Source organism: Triturus cristatus, chromosome 11, assembly GCF_964204655.1.
Source record: "Triturus cristatus chromosome 11, aTriCri1.1, whole genome shotgun sequence".
Classification (NCBI taxonomy): Eukaryota; Metazoa; Chordata; class Amphibia; order Caudata; family Salamandridae; genus Triturus; species Triturus cristatus.
The window spans coordinates 279657369-279675037 of record NC_140594.1 but is presented as its reverse complement, the minus strand read 5'-3'; the positions used below and the strand labels follow the sequence as shown (position 1 = coordinate 279675037).

General features: G+C 44.4%; 1 protein-coding gene across 3 annotated transcripts in view; it reads left to right on the top strand.

Moving 5' to 3' along the window:
* The window catches only part of CCDC157 (coiled-coil domain containing 157), a 380789-nt gene that overhangs the window by 226781 nt on the left and 136339 nt on the right, over positions 1-17669 (top strand). For all 3 annotated transcript variants that reach the window (XM_085635040.1, XM_085635039.1, XM_085635038.1), the window contains exons 4-6: positions 6497-7184; positions 11296-11373; positions 17475-17665. In XM_085635040.1, coding sequence (XP_085491166.1) covers positions 6497-7184; positions 11296-11373; positions 17475-17665 — 957 coding nt within the window. The remainder of the gene's footprint in view (positions 1-6496; positions 7185-11295; positions 11374-17474; positions 17666-17669) is intronic.

The window sequence follows — 17669 nt, the reverse complement described above, 5'->3', positions numbered from 1 at the left end:
GAAATTCTGGGTAAAAAGAACGCAACCGAAGCCGCCAAAGACCTGGCCCCCAGCAGATGTGGAGATAACGGCGGCCTATGAGGCACAAGAGCGGACATCAACAGCAGGAGCAGTGGTGAGGCCAGTTATCAGAGGAGAGCAGCTGCCGGTCCGCCCCCTGACTCAACACTGGTAGACCATAACGGGCACTGACCCTTCCCCCTCCGCTTCACTTGGAAAGAGTATACCCTCCTGGGACTTAAGACACTATGGGAGGAAGCGGACAGAGATCGATACAGAGCAACCGTATGGATAAATACGCTTTTACTAAGGAGTAACAAGACGCGCCAACAGCTAACGGCCAACAGTCAGAGAAACCAAAAGAAATCACCCTGCAGGACGTAATGACCACCCTTCAGCAGATGCAAACCTCCATAGGGACAATTTCTTGCGACATAACGCTACTCAGAGCGGATGTTTCCAAGATGAGCACAAGACTGACGGAGGTGGAAACCACCACGGCAACCCTCTCAACGGACACTGCGACGCTGCAACGACAAGTACGCCACCTAGAACAAGTGACCAAGCAGATGGCAGAGAAACTAGATGACCAAGAAGGACGCTCGCGACGCAACAACGTTCGCTTGGTTGGGGTGCTAGAGAGCGTCAGGGGGCTGGCTCTAGATCTCTTCGTGGAAGAACTGGTCCAAACACAGCCACAACCTCAAGGACTCTCGAAACTCTTTTCGGTGAAAAGAGCCCTCTGAGTCCCAGGCGGGCGACCCAAACCAGGAGCCCCCCCACGACCTATCCTGGCAAGAATTTTTAACTTCAGAGACAGAGACGCGATTCTGCAGGCGGTCCGAGTCGCACCCCTCTTGCGGATAGACAACAGCGAAGTAACATTTTACACGGACTACACTGCGGCGGTCACGATGCAGCGGCGGAATTTTGGGATGTCAAACGAGAGTTACGAAACAGAGAACTCAAATATGCAATGCTCTTCCCGGCAAAGCTAAGACTCGAAGCAGAAGGTAAAAGCTGGTTCTTCATGACGCCAGAAGAGGCCCAAGACTGGTTGGAAGGATGGCGTCCAGCCAAAGGAAGCAACAAGCAAGGGGCAAAACAAAGACAGCAACTCTCTCAAATGGCCCAACCCACAGAGACAGGAATCTCGGCAGGAGCAAACACCGGCGCAAGGGTCGGAAGCGACACGTAATGACATTTTCGATGCCATGCCACGCATAGGAATAACTCACCAGCATGCCAAGGGACTGGCGACCTGCAGACAAGCAGCCCGATCGGTGGAATGACTACAGACTGAATGGCAAACACAGTGGAGGCTATATGATGCTCTGTTTGAATACTGCGGCTCGGATCGGAAGATCGAAAGGTGCAGATCGTACGCTACAGACTATAAGGACACGCTTGGGAGTGCGCGGGGGACACGGAGTGACTCTCCCCCTTACGCTAGTACAAAGTTATGAGACTGAAGCACTCTGCTGAGTTGGGGAGGCCGGTAGTTCTAAATCCGCTGTGCAGGGAGGTAGGGAGGGGGGTGGAGGGAGGGGTGCAGTTAATTGAGTTCTTTTTTGTTGTGATTGTAATTTTTATGGTAGGTGCTACAGCAAGGGTCAACTTGGGTGACAGCACAGGAGACAAGTTCCAATCAGCCCATGATAGACTGACCATTACTTATGATTATGACAAGTACGAACCTAGAGGACAGTGACGCTGGTCTCCAGACGCAGACCTACCAAATATCCGGCCCACCATTGAAAGTGATTTCATGGAATGTCAGTGGCTTGGGGGACAAACTAAAACGAGGTTTAGTACTACACTACCTTAGGCGTAAAAATCCTGCGGTGGCACTCCTCCAGGAATCTCACCTGCAAGGAACGACTGTTAAGGCTCTGGACAGATGGGGGTTCAAAATGATAGTCCATTCTGATTTCACCTCCGGATACAGAGGGGTAGGGATCCTAATAAATAGACGTTTCTCTTTGATGGTAACCGAGACGCACAAGGATGATCAGGGAAGATTTGCTGCAATATCATGCCAATGGGACGGTAGAACATATAACAATGTATCAGTATATATCCCGCCGGCACTGCACCAGACTGCCTTTCCAGAGTTAGGAAAATTCCTACTCACACTCCCCGGTGGAGAACTGATTATGGGGGCGATTTCAATACCACCATGAATGCATCCATAGACCGGCAGCCCCCTAGAGACCATAGTGGACCCAACCGCAAATTAATAGAATTTGCAGACGCACTTGGCCTATTAGATGTCTGGTGGACCAGGTACTCGATAGGACGACAATACACATTCCACTCTGGAGTACATAATAGTCTCTCTAGAATAGACTATATCTTTACCCTAGCCACGGGAATGCTAGGTATAACAGAGATCACGCACCTATCCAGAGGCATATCGGACCACTCACCGATACTCATTGCATATACACCCTTCGCCCCACAAAACCAAAGACTGTTTCCAATTCGCCCAGGGTACCTCAAAAATCATAAAATAAGCAAAGACCTTATTAAGGTGACGAAGTGCTATTTTGAGGAAAATCAGTCCCCTCACCAGTGACCTTATGGGAGGCAGAAAAGACAGTACTTCGTGGGCACGCGATCTCCTTAATAGTGGGACAGAAGAGGGAACGACAAAACCACATAGATAAGTTAGAACTGGAAGTCTCATTGGCAGAGGCTACACATGCGGCGGACACTACTGAAGAGACGACACACAGACTACACCTTGCACAACAGGAGTATAAAGTTTACACAAGGGAGGAGGCCGCTAGTGCGCTCACAAAAACGCAACATACTGTCTACGAGCTTGGCGACAAAGCGGGTCGGTTACTGGCCTGGTTGGGGAAGAAGGAAAGGGCGAGTAACTGGATAACACAGATTAGATTAGAGGACGGACGAGTAGTGACCACACCGCAGCAAATCACGGAACCGTTGGCGGCACATTATAAGGCAGTATACACACCAATAGCTACCACAACTAGGCAAGACAATCTCGCATTTCTTCACAACATACGAATGCCCACTCTAGCTCCAGACGCGGTAGCTGCTCTAGAAGAAGATATCACACCGGAGGAACTCACACAGGCAATTAGAGCATTGCACACGGGGAAGGTGGTAGGACCCAACAGGATTCCGGTCGAATTCTATAAGTTAGCTGCGCCCCAACTTGTGCCACATTTGTTGGCCATGTATAAGGATAGCTTAGAAAAAGGGATCCTGCCCAGAGACCAGCACCTTGCCACTATAGTGGCGATACATAAACCGGGCAAACCAACAGAGCAGTGTACATCCTACAGACCGATATCCCTGATCAACGCAGAAGCGAAAATACTTGCTAAGACGCTGGCTACAAGACTGCAACCTCATCTGTCCGCAGTGATCCATCCGGATCAGTCCGGCTTTATGCCCAACCGTAATACAGCATTAAATCTGCGAAGGTTACATGGAGTGATGGGTCGTAGATCGACCATAGCAGAGGACGCAGTGATTCTGTCGCTGGATGCACGAATGGGTTTCGACTTAGTTGAATGGCCCTTCCTTTTCTTAGTTCTTGAGCATCTGGAGTTTGGGCCAAAATTTTGTGTGTGGATCCAATTGTTGTATACTCGGCCATTGGTGTAGGTGGTGGTGAATGGCCATATATCAACTACATTCCACTGGGGAGGGGTTGTCCATTGTCACCGCTCCTGTTTGCAATAGTACTTGAGCCCCTGGCAGCATGGATCAGGCAGGACCCAGTGATACGTGGCCTACGATGGGCACTCGATTGAGAAGACCGTATATCTCTCTATGCGGATGACGTATTACTATATTTAACGTCCCCAGAATGCTCCGTTAACTGCCTCTTAGAAATATGTGCGGCATATAGGAGAGTATCAGGATACACCATCAACTGGGAGAAGTCACTCCTTTATATTCTACACGGTTCCCTGCCATAGCTCCCGCGGGGATGTACTCTGAATATAGCCACTGATGGCCTTAAGTACCTGGGGATATTCATAACACATGACCACGCACAATTCACTGCATACAACTTGACACAGCCCTTGATCAGATTCAAAAGAGACGTTAGGCACTGGCGCACGCTACCATTGACATTACTGGGAAGGGCTGCCCTCTTCAAAATGATGGCACTTCCTAGATTTCTCTATGCACTGCAGAATACACCGTTCCCTGTCCCGTCGACGCACTTCACAACGATAAATGCGGAAGTGACGACATTGCTCTGGGATAGGAAAACTCCCCGTATAGCTATGCAAAAACTCAATAGAAGCTGGTATGATGGGGGTATTGCCCTCCCCGATATAAGAGTATACTATTGGGCTTCCCAGTTGGTGGCAATTAACCAATGGCTCCATATCTCCCAAGAGGACCCAGCGTACCGAATGGATAGACACCTATTAGCTCCATTAGGGATCATGGGGGCGCTTTACAATAAAGGGAAGAGGCACAACCTCACAGGCCCAACGGCGCACGCGATACACATTTGGTTTGAGGCACAGAGAGTACTGGGTTGGGAAGGAGTAGTCACACAAGCTATGCCTTTATGGGACACAAAGAAATTAGGAATGCTGCACAACACCAAGGGCTTATACAATTGGGACTTGATAGGTATATCCAAAGTCGGAGATCTGTGGAAGAAGGGGGCAGTTGTCGCATTCGCCCATCTACAGGCCACCTACAGATTAGCGCAGACAGAATTATTCCGATACGTGCAGGTCAAGCATGCATTACAGTCCTTGCTACCACCAGAAACGAGGCTTGAAGAATCCTCCCCACTAGAGGACAGGCTTTTAACAGACCATCTCCAAAAAAAGGCAATTTCACAAACCTATCGGAAAATAGTAAATAACCGCTCAGACCCCACGACAGCATTGAAGGCCAAATGGGAACTAGAACTGGGAGACACTGATGAGGCAGACTGGCAGGAGGCGCTGGCGTCCCCTAGAGAGGCTGCAATATCATTGAGGCTTAGATTAGTGCAATTCAAAATCCTACATCGCACGTACTATACCAGGACACTGTTACATACAATACACCGGGCAGCTACGCCGCTTTGTCTTAGGAACTGTGGAGACACAGGTACATTTTACCACACCATATGGCTCTGCCCGGAGATAGCGCGCTACTGGAGGGCGGTGATGCGTACACTCTCCCAGGTCACAAATGTCACAATTCTTCTGGACCCGAGATGCTGTCTCCTCAACATCTGGGAACCTACAGATCTGAACACTATAGCTCAGGACTGGGTCACTCTAGGTATGACATTGGCAAAACGAAATATTGCACAACGTTGGGGTCCAGACTTAGCCCTACTCTTAATCAATGGTGCAAGGATATGGATATGGCGATGATGGCAGAAAAGTCTGTGTATGTTCTTCGGGGATGCCCCAAAAAATGGACCAAGGTTTGGGGAAGTTGGAATGCATACCGGGGAAATACCTGTGAGCCCCCCATTGGATGAGTCCGAGTCAGACGGTAGTGAATAACCACACTGTATCATATGAAGCTTAGTAGACACACCCTGAAGGTTTGCTTGTTCTCGCTGACTTGGGCTGACGAGTCTCTGATGTATAATACCATAGAAGTAATCCATATACAATATCCTATTTATGTCTGTGCACCATGTGAAATATACTGTCACTGTAACACTGAACGAAATGTTAATAAAAAATGTTTTCATTAAAAAAAAAATTAAAAAAAGAAAACTAAAGAAATAAAAAATCAAGGCTTGCACATAACATATTAAGTAAAATAACACAAGGAAATAGGTAGTGAGGAAATCATCTGAAAAACAATTGCTTGCCAACAATGAAGGGCCTGACCCTAACATCCTCCTTTCACTTTCACAACACATTTCAGTACTCCAGCAATAGAATCTGTCATTTATGATTTTTTTGCCTATCTTCGCTTAGCTTTCCTTAATTGTGTGTATGCTGTTTTAGGCCTTCGAAACTCCATGTATAGACTTTTCCCTTTACCTTGTCTTCCCCCTGATGTGTATTCTTCTCCCTGTCATAGCTCATTTTCCTTTTTCGATTGGATCTTAAAGCCATTCACACATTGATACTGGGTCCCTATTGGATGCCTGTGCTTTTTCCAGTCACAGTCTGATCTGCCATCTGTGACCATTCCAAATGCATTGTCCAATAATGTCTCCTCCTCCTACCATGGCTGACCCTTTCCCTTCTTCAGGACACTTCAGAGTTACTCTCATGCCTAGCTGTTGTTTTTTTCTTTTTTAAAGTGATGAAAAATCACATTTGTAGTGAGTTATTTACATTTTGGTAATATTACCGTACATTTTTACTGGTTTATTTTGTCATTGTAATTGTGTTTTGTTCAATATAAACAGATTTTTACCCATAATATAGACAGTGTTCTGTGATGTCTCATTACAGTTTCAGATGATCAGTAGAACTGCTTCTTTGTTTGCTATATACCATGTATTTCTTCTGTTCTTGTTTATTTTTAGAAACATTCAGACAGAGAAAATACATCTTCACTTCAAGCAAAAGTCAAGGCAGTGACTCAATTGAATGAGAAACAAAAACGGTCAACATCACAAATGTCTTCAGTGGAAGTTTGCTCTGCCAGGTCAAACTACTCTCAAGGCAGACGTCTCTCAGCTGCTGGCACTCTTGATTCACGGCCAGTGTCCTTTTCTATTGCAAAAGACACACGTACCATTGGTTCTCAGACATTTGAAGCATCCCTGGTGCCCTGTGATGCATGCGCTTCTGCTCAGGCCAGCCTGCATGAGGTCAATAATTTAATTATTAGTGTTTGTAATAGTCAAAACCTACCATCCTCCTTATGCAAGTTCCAGGAAGTCATCCAAGATACTGTGGGGAACAAGCTACTGTCTGCTATGGAGATGAGATACTGGGCTAGTGAGCAGAGCAAAGATCTGTCCCGAATCAACAAGCACCTCTCAGAGCTCATGCAACTAGTCAGTCCTCTGAAGGAAAAGCTTAAAGAATCTGAGAAGGAAAAGGAGGAGCAGAAACAGCGAATTGAGGCATTTGACCGAGTACTTCAGAGGGAGAAAGAAGAGCAGCAATGGCAGGCCAAAGTATCTGGGCAGCGTATGGAGGAAAAGGAGAAAGAGAATCTCAAAATTGTCGCCAGACTTGAAAAGGATAAAGATGAGTTGAAGAAAGGTCAGGTATTATTCCCAGGGGATGTTTGTGTTGAAGTACAGACAGTGGTGAAACTTGGAATAGAACATTAGAAGTCTGAAAACTCCATTGAAACAGAGGAGCGGCAGAGGGCCAAAGACAACTGGTACAGGCCTCCTGTCTCAAAGTTCCAATGTATTTCTTTCTGTTTCTCCTGGTTTATTTGTAATTTTATAGGACAGCAGGATTGTCAGCTGCTGAGTGCTATACGAGCTGTTAAAGGCCCTCTCCTGAGTAATAAGCCTGAGACGAGACGGAGTGCTGTTAATAGTTGGTATAACCTAAGGCAGAAGGGCTGTAATGCTATTAGAACATTCCACTAATTCAGACTATGAAGTTCTAAAATAAACATGGAGAAGCACTATTTAACAAGTGTTATTTCAGGAGGAAAGGCATAGCTCAAGGCTTCTGTTAACATGAAGGGTCAGGATTAAATTTATCCTAGTGAGATTGAGCAGTTTGGGTAAGATTTAGCGCAATAACTGTCATCTGTTTAGAATGAATGCTTCCACAATAGCTTCATTTATTGAAAACTTTGGGCCTGATTCACAAAGGTAAACTTACACTTATTATTGTTTGCTATATACAAAGGGATTAACAAATAGTGTCTTTACAAATGCAGAGTCTTGGCTCATAAAAAGATAGGTCTTTTTAAGTACAGCGACTCCCCACACGTATAGATACTACTTGTAACTCCCTTTGTCAATAGCAAGCAATTGTAAACTTACACAAAATTGTAAATTGACCTCTGTGAATCAGGCCCTAAGTATCTTAAATATCAGGACGAAATATTTATGTTGGTTGAGGAATCCGATTGCAAGCATTATATCTGTCAAAAGTCAATGTTTCATGTATTTGACATTACGACCGTAGGCAAATATTTTCACGATAACTGGGTGTCACATACACTACTTCAAAATTGTCATTATGTTGTAAAAGCTTACGATATAGGACCACAGCTTTGCCAAAATAGAGAACATTTTCAGTTATCAGAAGTTATAACAAATGTTAAGACAAGCCAAAGTAAAGGGACTAGAACTTTATCACAGCAACAGATTAACCGCTTCTTTATAGCTCTCGTATTTTAAGGTGTGCCCTGATTCTATAATACTCAATGAAGAATACAAAAAAAGTAATGGATGGAATGCTTGAATTAATCTCACCTAATAGTAGTCACTTTGTGCCACTCCCTAGTCCATGATTCTTTTTGCACACATTGCCACCTCAAATTAAACCCAGTAATAAGCAAACCGGCCCTGGTCTTGCTCCAGTGGAAACAGTCTAGCCTGAACAGCCAACCCAGGTCCTCTCTGAAGTAGAACAAAAGTAACCCAAGGATAGTTTCATCCTATTTGGGTCTCTTCAGTCAGGTGCAGCTTGGTTCCCGTGCCACAGTGAGCCCAGGATCAACATCTGGGCATACCCCTACACATAAGCATCACAATGAAGAATACAAAAAATTGATTACTGGAATGCTTGAATTACTCTCAACCACTGGTAAGTACTTGAACCACATCCCAGCACCTCATCTTTTGACATTCCTGCCATCTCATATTTGACCAACCCATATGCAAATCAGCCTTGGTCCTGCTCCAGTAAAATCAGTCCAGCCTAATCTTCTAAGCCAGCTATTCTCTGAACCACATCACAAGCAATCCAAGACCAATTTCTGGCCTATTTGGTCTCTTCAGTCTGATGCTCCTTGGTTCCAGGTGCTCAGTGAGCAGATGACCATGTCTGTGAATTCCTGGTGCTCATAGGGTGTCACAATGAAAAATGCAATAATGTAATGGGTGGAATACTTGAATTAATCTCAGCCAGTGGCAATTACGTGGGCCTCATTTCAGTCCATTGTTTATTTGCTCACCATTTCACCTCAGATTAGACCCTGATTTATGCAAATCAGCCTTGGTCCTTGTCCAGTAGGAACAGTCCAGCCTGAACTGCTAACCCGAATGCTCTTTGAACCAGAAGACAAGCAACCCAAGAAAGGTTTCAGCCTATTTGGGCTTTTTTCCATCGGGTGCAGCTTGGTTTCAGTGGCACAGTGAGCATGGGACCTACTCCTCTGCATACCCTTCACAAAAAGGGCGACAAAATGAAGAATACAAAAAAGTGATTCTCATATTAGACCAACCCATATGCAAATCAGCCTTGGTCCTGCTCCAGTAGAAGCAGTCCAGCCTAATCTGCTAAGCCAGCTATTCTCTGAAACACATCACAAGCAATCCATGACAAGTTTTTCCATTGGTTGCAGTTGGTTGTATGACGTTACAACGCTTGCTTTTACCCTGCATGCCATTACAACGCAACTTTTTACCCCGACCTGCTACCGGGGGTGTACAGGAGTTAGGAATAATATAATTTACTATTCCAACTCCAGTCTGTGCAACAGTAGGGAAGGTGTTGTCGTTAAATCCAACACCTTATATCCCCTACAGCAAGCCATTTTTGTTGTAATGGCATGCGGGGTAAAAGCATGCGTTGTAATGTATGCGTTGTAACGGTTGTTTCCCGTTGCAGCTTGGTTTCATTGGCACAGTAAGCACGGGACCCATTCCTGGGTATACCCTTCTCACAAAGGGTGACACAATGAAGAATTTTTTTAAAAGGGAAGGATTGAATGCTTGAATTAATCTCATCTGCCAGCAATTACTGAGGGACACGTCTGAGTCCATCATTATTTTTTGCCACCATGTGAACTCAGAATAGATCCTCCTATATGCAAATCAGCCTTGGTCTTGTTCCAAACGATGCAATCCACCCGAATTACCAAGCCAGGTCCTCTCTCAAGACCGGTTTCAGCTTATTTGGGCCTCTTCATTCGGGTTCAGCTTGGTTCTCTGAGTGATTGTCAATGGCTGAGATCAATTCAAGCATTCCTTCTGTCAGCTTGTTGTATTTGCAGTGGGCACCTTCAGTGCGTTAGGTATGCCAAGATGTGAAACCCGTACTTAGCGTGCTCAAGGTCTCAAGCTGTACTTTACTGATAGACCTGCATAGGTTGAAACTGGCCTGGGATTGCTTGTGTTCGTATCTGGACAGGACCTGGTTTGGCAGTTCCGGCTGGTCTGCTCCTATTGGAACAGGACCGTGGCTGATTTCCATAAGGTGTGTCTCTGTCTGTAATGGGTCTCTGTCTGGAATGGCACAGTGGACGAAAAATGATGGTGTGGATGGAATGTTGACCCAAGTGATTGTCAGTGGCTGAGAATATTTCAAGCATTTCCTCCACTACCTTGTTGTTTTTCCGTAATACTAAAGGCATGTCTCTCTTGGTGGAGTTCGTTCATCCCTGTATTTATTTTATAATGCATTGCTATAGAGAATGAGCCATTTAAAGGGCATAGGTTGCCCTGCCCCACCTCCCAGGTCGTGCATATACTTAGAACAATGCTTGCCAGAATAGCTGTAGGCTCTTGGGTTAACAACTATGTAACTAAAAAGTCTTGTGGTAATCAGAAACATACGACTCTTAGTACATGTGTTTAAGACTGTAACTTGCAGGAGTTAAATAATTGTGAACCCTATGTTAGAGAAAGAATTAAGAGCCAGGAATAATGTTCTTCTATTAAAAGTAACAACATTATAATTTCGGTGGCCACAGGACTGAAATAAAATCAGTTCATAATTAATACAAAATATACTATTTCTGCTATCAAATTTGTAATCTATTTATGTTTTATAAGTTGCACAGTTGTTGGTTATTTAGGAAGAGAGTGTTTCGGGCTTTGTTGGAATTGTTAAAACATACATTTATGCTCACCTGAAGAAAGTAATGTTTAGTGACGGTAGTCACAACATTTGTGGTCATTTGGATTTAGAGTGGTTATTGGTGGGTGTGAAGATGATCTATTTGTGGGCAGTTGATAAAGATATTGGTTGCTGGTTGTTGTATGGAGAACCGCACATGTTTAAGTTGGATAAATAGCGGCTGCTGCAGCATTGTTTCTGTTTGTTAAGAGAACCACATGTGCTTTTTTGAGAATTTAGCATCAATTGAGATAAGACCTAGTAATTCTTAGATAATTGAAAACTGCCTTGGCTCATTAAAATATTCATTATTAAAACATGCCCCTCTGTGTTTATTTAGGAGCTGCTGTCCTCGAGGAGAGGGTCTCAATCCTAAAAGAAGAGCTGAAGTCACAGCACAGCACCATTCGGGACCTCGGTGAGCATCAGTTTTCTTAGTTAGGACTCATTACAATTTCTTTTGAAGAAGGTCTTCTGAACTGGAAACGCTGTCAGAGCATTCTTTTGGAACAAGCTTTAATTCTTAGAATGTCAGAAATCCTATCTCATGAAGTGGTTTTGGGCCATGGGCCCTCCTCAGCCTGAGCAGTATTGTATAGGAGAGAAGCTGCTTGTATCTGGATAATCTGCAAGTCACATTGCTTTATGAATTGTGCAGGACTTTTGGGTTCCACAAAGAATGTAGCAAAGAGTAAAGACTGTTTGAAGTCAAAGCCAATAAAGAAGGATTTCTCAGAGCTTGGACTGCCACCGGAATTCTCTATTAGACCAACACCCAAATGGTTATGTAGTCAGGAAGTCAGCTTGTCCAGAATAGTTGTGGAATCAAGCTTGTTGGCTCAGTGTTCTGGGAGTCATGCCTGTCATCAGAATGATCAGGGGCTTGGGTTTGGGGGGACTAACCAACATCCAAATATAGCACTATAATAAGGTCAGACGGGTAGGGTTAGGTCCCCTCCCCATCAGGCCAGCCATATACTGGACCCAATTTGTTCTAATTTTTCCATCTCGATCTGTGACCCATGTCCAGTTTCCTGGTCTGACCACTTCATGACACACTTTTCATGGGACGTGATGAAAGCTGAGCCCGTGACGCGTTCATTTTGCAAACCGGCCTTTGGCAGAATCAACCCTGGTGCGTTCAATCAAGTCTTGGAAACCTCTAGACCTATCCTCTCGGGCGACCTTGAGGATCGACTTGATGGCCTTACCAATTGGGTTTCTAATGCAGTGGACACACTCGCCCCACAGTGCTCTCCTAGGTTGTCTAGGAAATCTCCGTCTAAACCCTGGTTCAGCCAGGAACTTAAAACACTTAAACATGAATGTAAGACTCTTGAGCGAGTGTGGCGTCGCAGTGATTACTGCCCCGCAGCCAAGCTGAAGCTCAGAATCAAACAGAAGGTCTACTATGGGGCTATAAAATCAGCCAAAAGGCAGTTCTATTCAAACCGTATTGACTCGGCTAATAACAACGGTAAAGAAATATTTGCAATTGTTCAGAGCTTTACCTCTCCCTTGGCTCAAGCTAGCATGTAATCCACCTCTGTCTCCTGGTGCGACACCCTGTCGAATTTATTCTTGGATAAGATTTGCACTATTCAGGCGACTCTTTCATCTGGTGGCAATGGGTCTAAGGCAAGTGGTCTGTCCCCACCGGCCGGTGCTGAACATCGCTTGGATGTTTTCAAGCCGGTGGACCTGTCTGACTCTCTTAAAATTCTCAAGAGTTTAAAATCTGGTTCACCCTCGGATCCTTGCCCTGCTAGACTGCTAGCAGCAGCTGCGGAGACGATTAATGTAGAGGTGAACAGCATTATCAACTTGTCCCTCCACACAGGCAGTGTCCCAGTAGCGTGGAAACAAGCTAAGATTTTGCCACTTTTAAAAAACCCATCACTAGACCCTCTTAATCCAGGGAACTACCGGCCTATCTCTCTTCTGCCTGGCTTGGCCAAGGTGTGCGAGGAGGTCATCAACAAACCACTCATGGCATTTGTTGAGAGGGATGTTATTCTACATCCAGCACAGTCTGGGCTCCCGGCCGCCCATAGTACCGAATCGGTCCTGGTGGAGGTCGTTGAGGCTATTCGGGGGTTTCTGGACGCCGGGGGGAAGGCAGCATTGATTCTACTCGACCTCTCGGCGGCGTTCAACGCGGTCCCGCATTCTCTTCTTCTCTCACGACTTTCCGGGATTGGTGTATCAGGTACGGCCTGGAACTGGCTTAGATCCTTCTTGGCGGGGCGGGCCCAGCAGATTTGGATCCCTCCTTCCTCCTCCTCTCTACAGCCTGTGACCACGGGAGTTCCCCAGGGGTCCTCACTTAGTCCCCTTCCCTTTAACATTTATATGATTCCTTTTGTCTATCTGGCTGAGAGTTTGGGGGCTAAGGTGATGGCTTATGCTGAAGACACCCAGCTGCTTTTTACGTGGGAAGAAAGTGATGAGTCAGTTGCCTCGGTTCACCACTGTCTTTCATCCATTTTTAAATGGTTGCCGGCTGCGCAATTAAAATGTAATGAGGAGAAGTCAGTGATTCTCCTTTATGGAAGATTCCAGCTGAACTTTCGGGAATCTCTTTGGCCTCCAGAGTTTCCCTCGCCCACCTCAGCTGGGAAGCCTGCCAAGAACTTGGGTGTGTGGTTCAACGAGAGCCTTTCTTTCTCAAACCATATTAAGAAGTTGGCCGGCAACTGTTTTGGCCTTCTCAAGACCCTGAGGAAGTTTCTTCCTCTGCTTCCCCAAGCAGCGAGAGAAATGGTCACCTGTGCACTTATTTTATCCCGGCTTGATTATGCCAATGCTCTTTACATGGGCATCCCGGTATATTTGTTGAAAAAGCTCCAGGTGGTCCAGAATGCGACAGCCAGACTTCTTCTGGGCGTGTCCACCAGGAACAGCGTGCGACATTACCTGTGATCCTTGCATTGGCTGCCTGTGGTGGAACGGGTGAAGTTTAAAGCACTGGTTTTGGCCCACCGAGCTCTGCATGGCCTCGGTACACCCTACCTACAAAAACGGTTCTCTTTTTATGTTCCAGCTAGACAGTTGCGCTCTTCATCCCATCGCCTTGTTCAGGTTCCCCGATTCAAATATTAGAGGCTAGATGGCAGTTCGCTGGCAAGAATGGCCGCTGTTGCCTGGAATGCGCTGTCCCTTGCCCTACGTAACTTGCAAGACCTAGCTGTATTCAAGAAAAACCTAAAAACACATCTTTTCGCTTAAACAGACTCTCTCACCCTCCTTGCAGGTTGCGTGCCGGGACACTTGTGAGTATCCGTGCGCATTGCAAATAAAGATAACATAACATAACAGTCACCAGAATGGAGTTGAAGTCACACATACTGTTGGATTGTTCAGCAGGCCAGGCAGTCTGGCATGTGTATCAGCAAATACCAAAACTCAGACCTGTGTCTGGAATGTCCCGTGGGCCAAGCCTCTTTCCATAGTTGTATGGGAGACAAGTCTGTTGCCAGGATAAACTGGTAGTCAGGGCTCAAATCAGAATTGTTTGGAAGTCGGGTTTGCCTTAAGAAATGTCGCTGGGGCTGTTACCAGAATGGTCCATCAGTAAAATAGTCTGATGGTCCAACTAGTCAGAATAGTAAAAGATTTGGTCTGAAAATCAGGGCAATAAATAGCATGCTCTGGGAATGGGTTCTGCCATCAGAATTTTATGGGAATTAGGCCTGTCACCCTAGTAACCATTGCTGATTCTGCAAAATTATACCACAAAGTCTCAGATTATTTTTGGAATAACCTTTATGTATCTGATAAACATCAATCTTCCTCAGAAGCCATCGACCCTTGTCTCTTCCTTACTGTCAAAATGCATTATTCTCCTCATTTCCATCTTCTTAATGAAACTAGTTTCCTATTCTAGTACTGATTATACACTTACCTGTATCAATAAAAACGTTTTGCTGCCCTTATTGCTAAGATGATTGGTACCTCCCTCCGAGAAGTATTTATATAATTGAAATATATAAGACGCATTTTAATGGTTGCTATTTCCTCTGCCACTTCTTTATCTTTTTAAATATTCCCAGGCACATAGCTGGAAATTTGGGAATTTATTTTTATACTGTGATAGTCATGTGTGGCCAAAACTTTCACACAGTCCCCAATCAGAATTGGCACCACAGGAGTGTACATATGGATCATATGTGACCTTTTTCTGTGTTGTTGACAGTGGGAATCCAGGTCTAATTAATTTGAATTGTGTTACACAAGTTTTTCTACTAATAAATAAAAAGCCATCACCCCTCAAATATTGCATCAAATGTGTTTGATTTCCATCTGCAGCAGGGTTATGTGACCACTATGTGTGGTGTTTGAGAAACAGTCATGATGGAGATGTGAATTGTAATTTAACAACTACTATCAGCTGTAACGTTTAATTACCTTTCCTGTAAAGGTGCTGGCAAGCATCCCTCTGAGTGAAGGAAGATTTTATCACTGTATTTGTGATCAGAAACATCTTTGAATAAAATATACAACGTGGGCTCTGGACCTAGCAGACAGTTGGGATCTTACAAAAGCTATGATTCACTCATAATGAAGGAGAAAAAGAAAACACCTCAATGTACTATGCTGCCTGATGATGCTATATCTGAAACCTTATTGGAAATGTTTTCTAAACAGATTTTTCAGACAGGCCCCCTAAGATACGAGCCTACGATCAATCAATAACTCATCAACCACTTCTCTCTACATTATCAGTGATAAACATGGCCCAACATGCCCAACATAATTTTCATAGTCAAGGGCAACAACCGTGTCCAATCAAGCTTCAAACTTCACTCACATTTGCAATACGGTAACTTTTCTGGCCTTTTTGGATAACCTGTTGGTTGCTGCAGCTTCATTTAGATCTGTCATCTGGTGTAATCTTGTCTACTTAGTTCGTCTTCACCTTAGGATAGCCCCACTTCGCTGTTTTATTCCTGTATACATAACTGATGTTACACTGTCCATTTTCCAACCAATATTAAAATTCGTTCAGGGATGATGTGGGGGTCCATGGAACACTGTGCCGTCTTCCCTACTCTCGGACAATCTTTGTACTCTCTGCTGATAGTGTTACACAGCTATGGATCGCCCTGTTAATCTACACCAATAAAATCTAACTGTATCCTAGGATCCCAGGTGCTTCCGGTCAATACCTTATCCCACAAAACATTTTCCATAATATTGATTCTTGGATAGCCAGCGAAGACTTAACTGATGAGCCTTGGCTAACATGTTGTGCAAACCAAGTGCACTTCTCGTTATCATGAGTATCTGACCCCAGCATTATTTGTGCTCAACCCATAAGAGTTATTATGTTAAAATTATCTACTCTACTAAAAGCAATCACCAAAATCTACTATTCAGTTGTAGACTATTCAGCCAATGGTGCGGTTATAACTGGACTACACAAAAGTAATGTTCTCTACCTCATAAAGACACTTATTGTAAGCAGCAACATTTCAAAATCTACCGGAAGACTAGCACCTGGTCCTAAAAAATATATCATGTCTCAGAGATCAGAAGTGCACTGCTTTGTCCTCAACTTCAAGACAGTATATCTTTTAAATTTGTTACTGTTAGTCATAGTGATCTTGCTGGAGAAGATTCAAATGAATTTTTATCAGTGCATGAGCAGGCATAGCCCTACTTGAAATCTAATATTTTGTACTTTAAATAACATCATGCACAACGGTGTGTGACCAACAGAGGCAGATGTTTCAGCGTCTAAGGTTGTACGAATTCCCTTCCATTTTGAATGATTTTTCCTTCAAATATCTTTTTTGGTTTCTGGCAGCGGCCCAGTCCCCAGCGCCCCATGTGGCTGCCAGTTTCAAGTTGAAGTTACTGCTCATTCCAAGACCAACCCTCAACAGACTTAGTTTATCTTGCACATCTTATAAATGCCCCAAAATAGTCACTCAGTGCAATGTTTCTTACCAGAAAGGTCTGGAAATCAGGGCAGCAGGAAGAACAAGAAGATAATCTCTTCATGAGTTGGTAATGTATTTTAAATAAACATATTTTATGCGTAACTTGGCACATTTTAGGAATTCACTTCACCCTGTTTGATAGAAGTCACTCTTACCTGAGAACAGGCAGTATTATTGGAGACTAATAGATGTTAGTTAAAATAATAGGATCTTACAGGGAAACCTACCTGTGATCATTGATTATATGTGACATTATCAGATCTTGACACATCTGTCATCTCCTATCGTAATTTTCTGTTCATACCACCAGAAGTCTTAGACTATTGCAGTGCTTCAGAAGATGTGTTATTAAATAAAATTTGGCTCTTGGGTTGGCATGGAAACAGCTACTCTTAGTTAATCTGGTTCTTCTCATCTGCCATAAGATTTTATATTCTTAATTGTTCTGTAGTGTTTGCTTTTGGTGTCTGTCCCCATTTTGTATCACCGACACACAGTTTTAATGATGAGTGACCATCCTCTCTATAGGTGTCTGCTTTCAGGATGAGTAACATATTTTGGTTGATTTTTGTAGAGCTGTCCAAGGAGAAACTGTTGATGGAAATGAAGACCAAACTGGTGGATAAGAGTGAAGTGACTGCCCTAGAGGAGCAAGTGAAACTCCTCACGAACCAGTTGCGTATTACAAGCCAGGAACTACGCAGTGTAAACACCGAGCTGGAGAAGGAGAGGGCCCGTGGAGAGAGTCTGCACAGGCATGAGGAGGTAA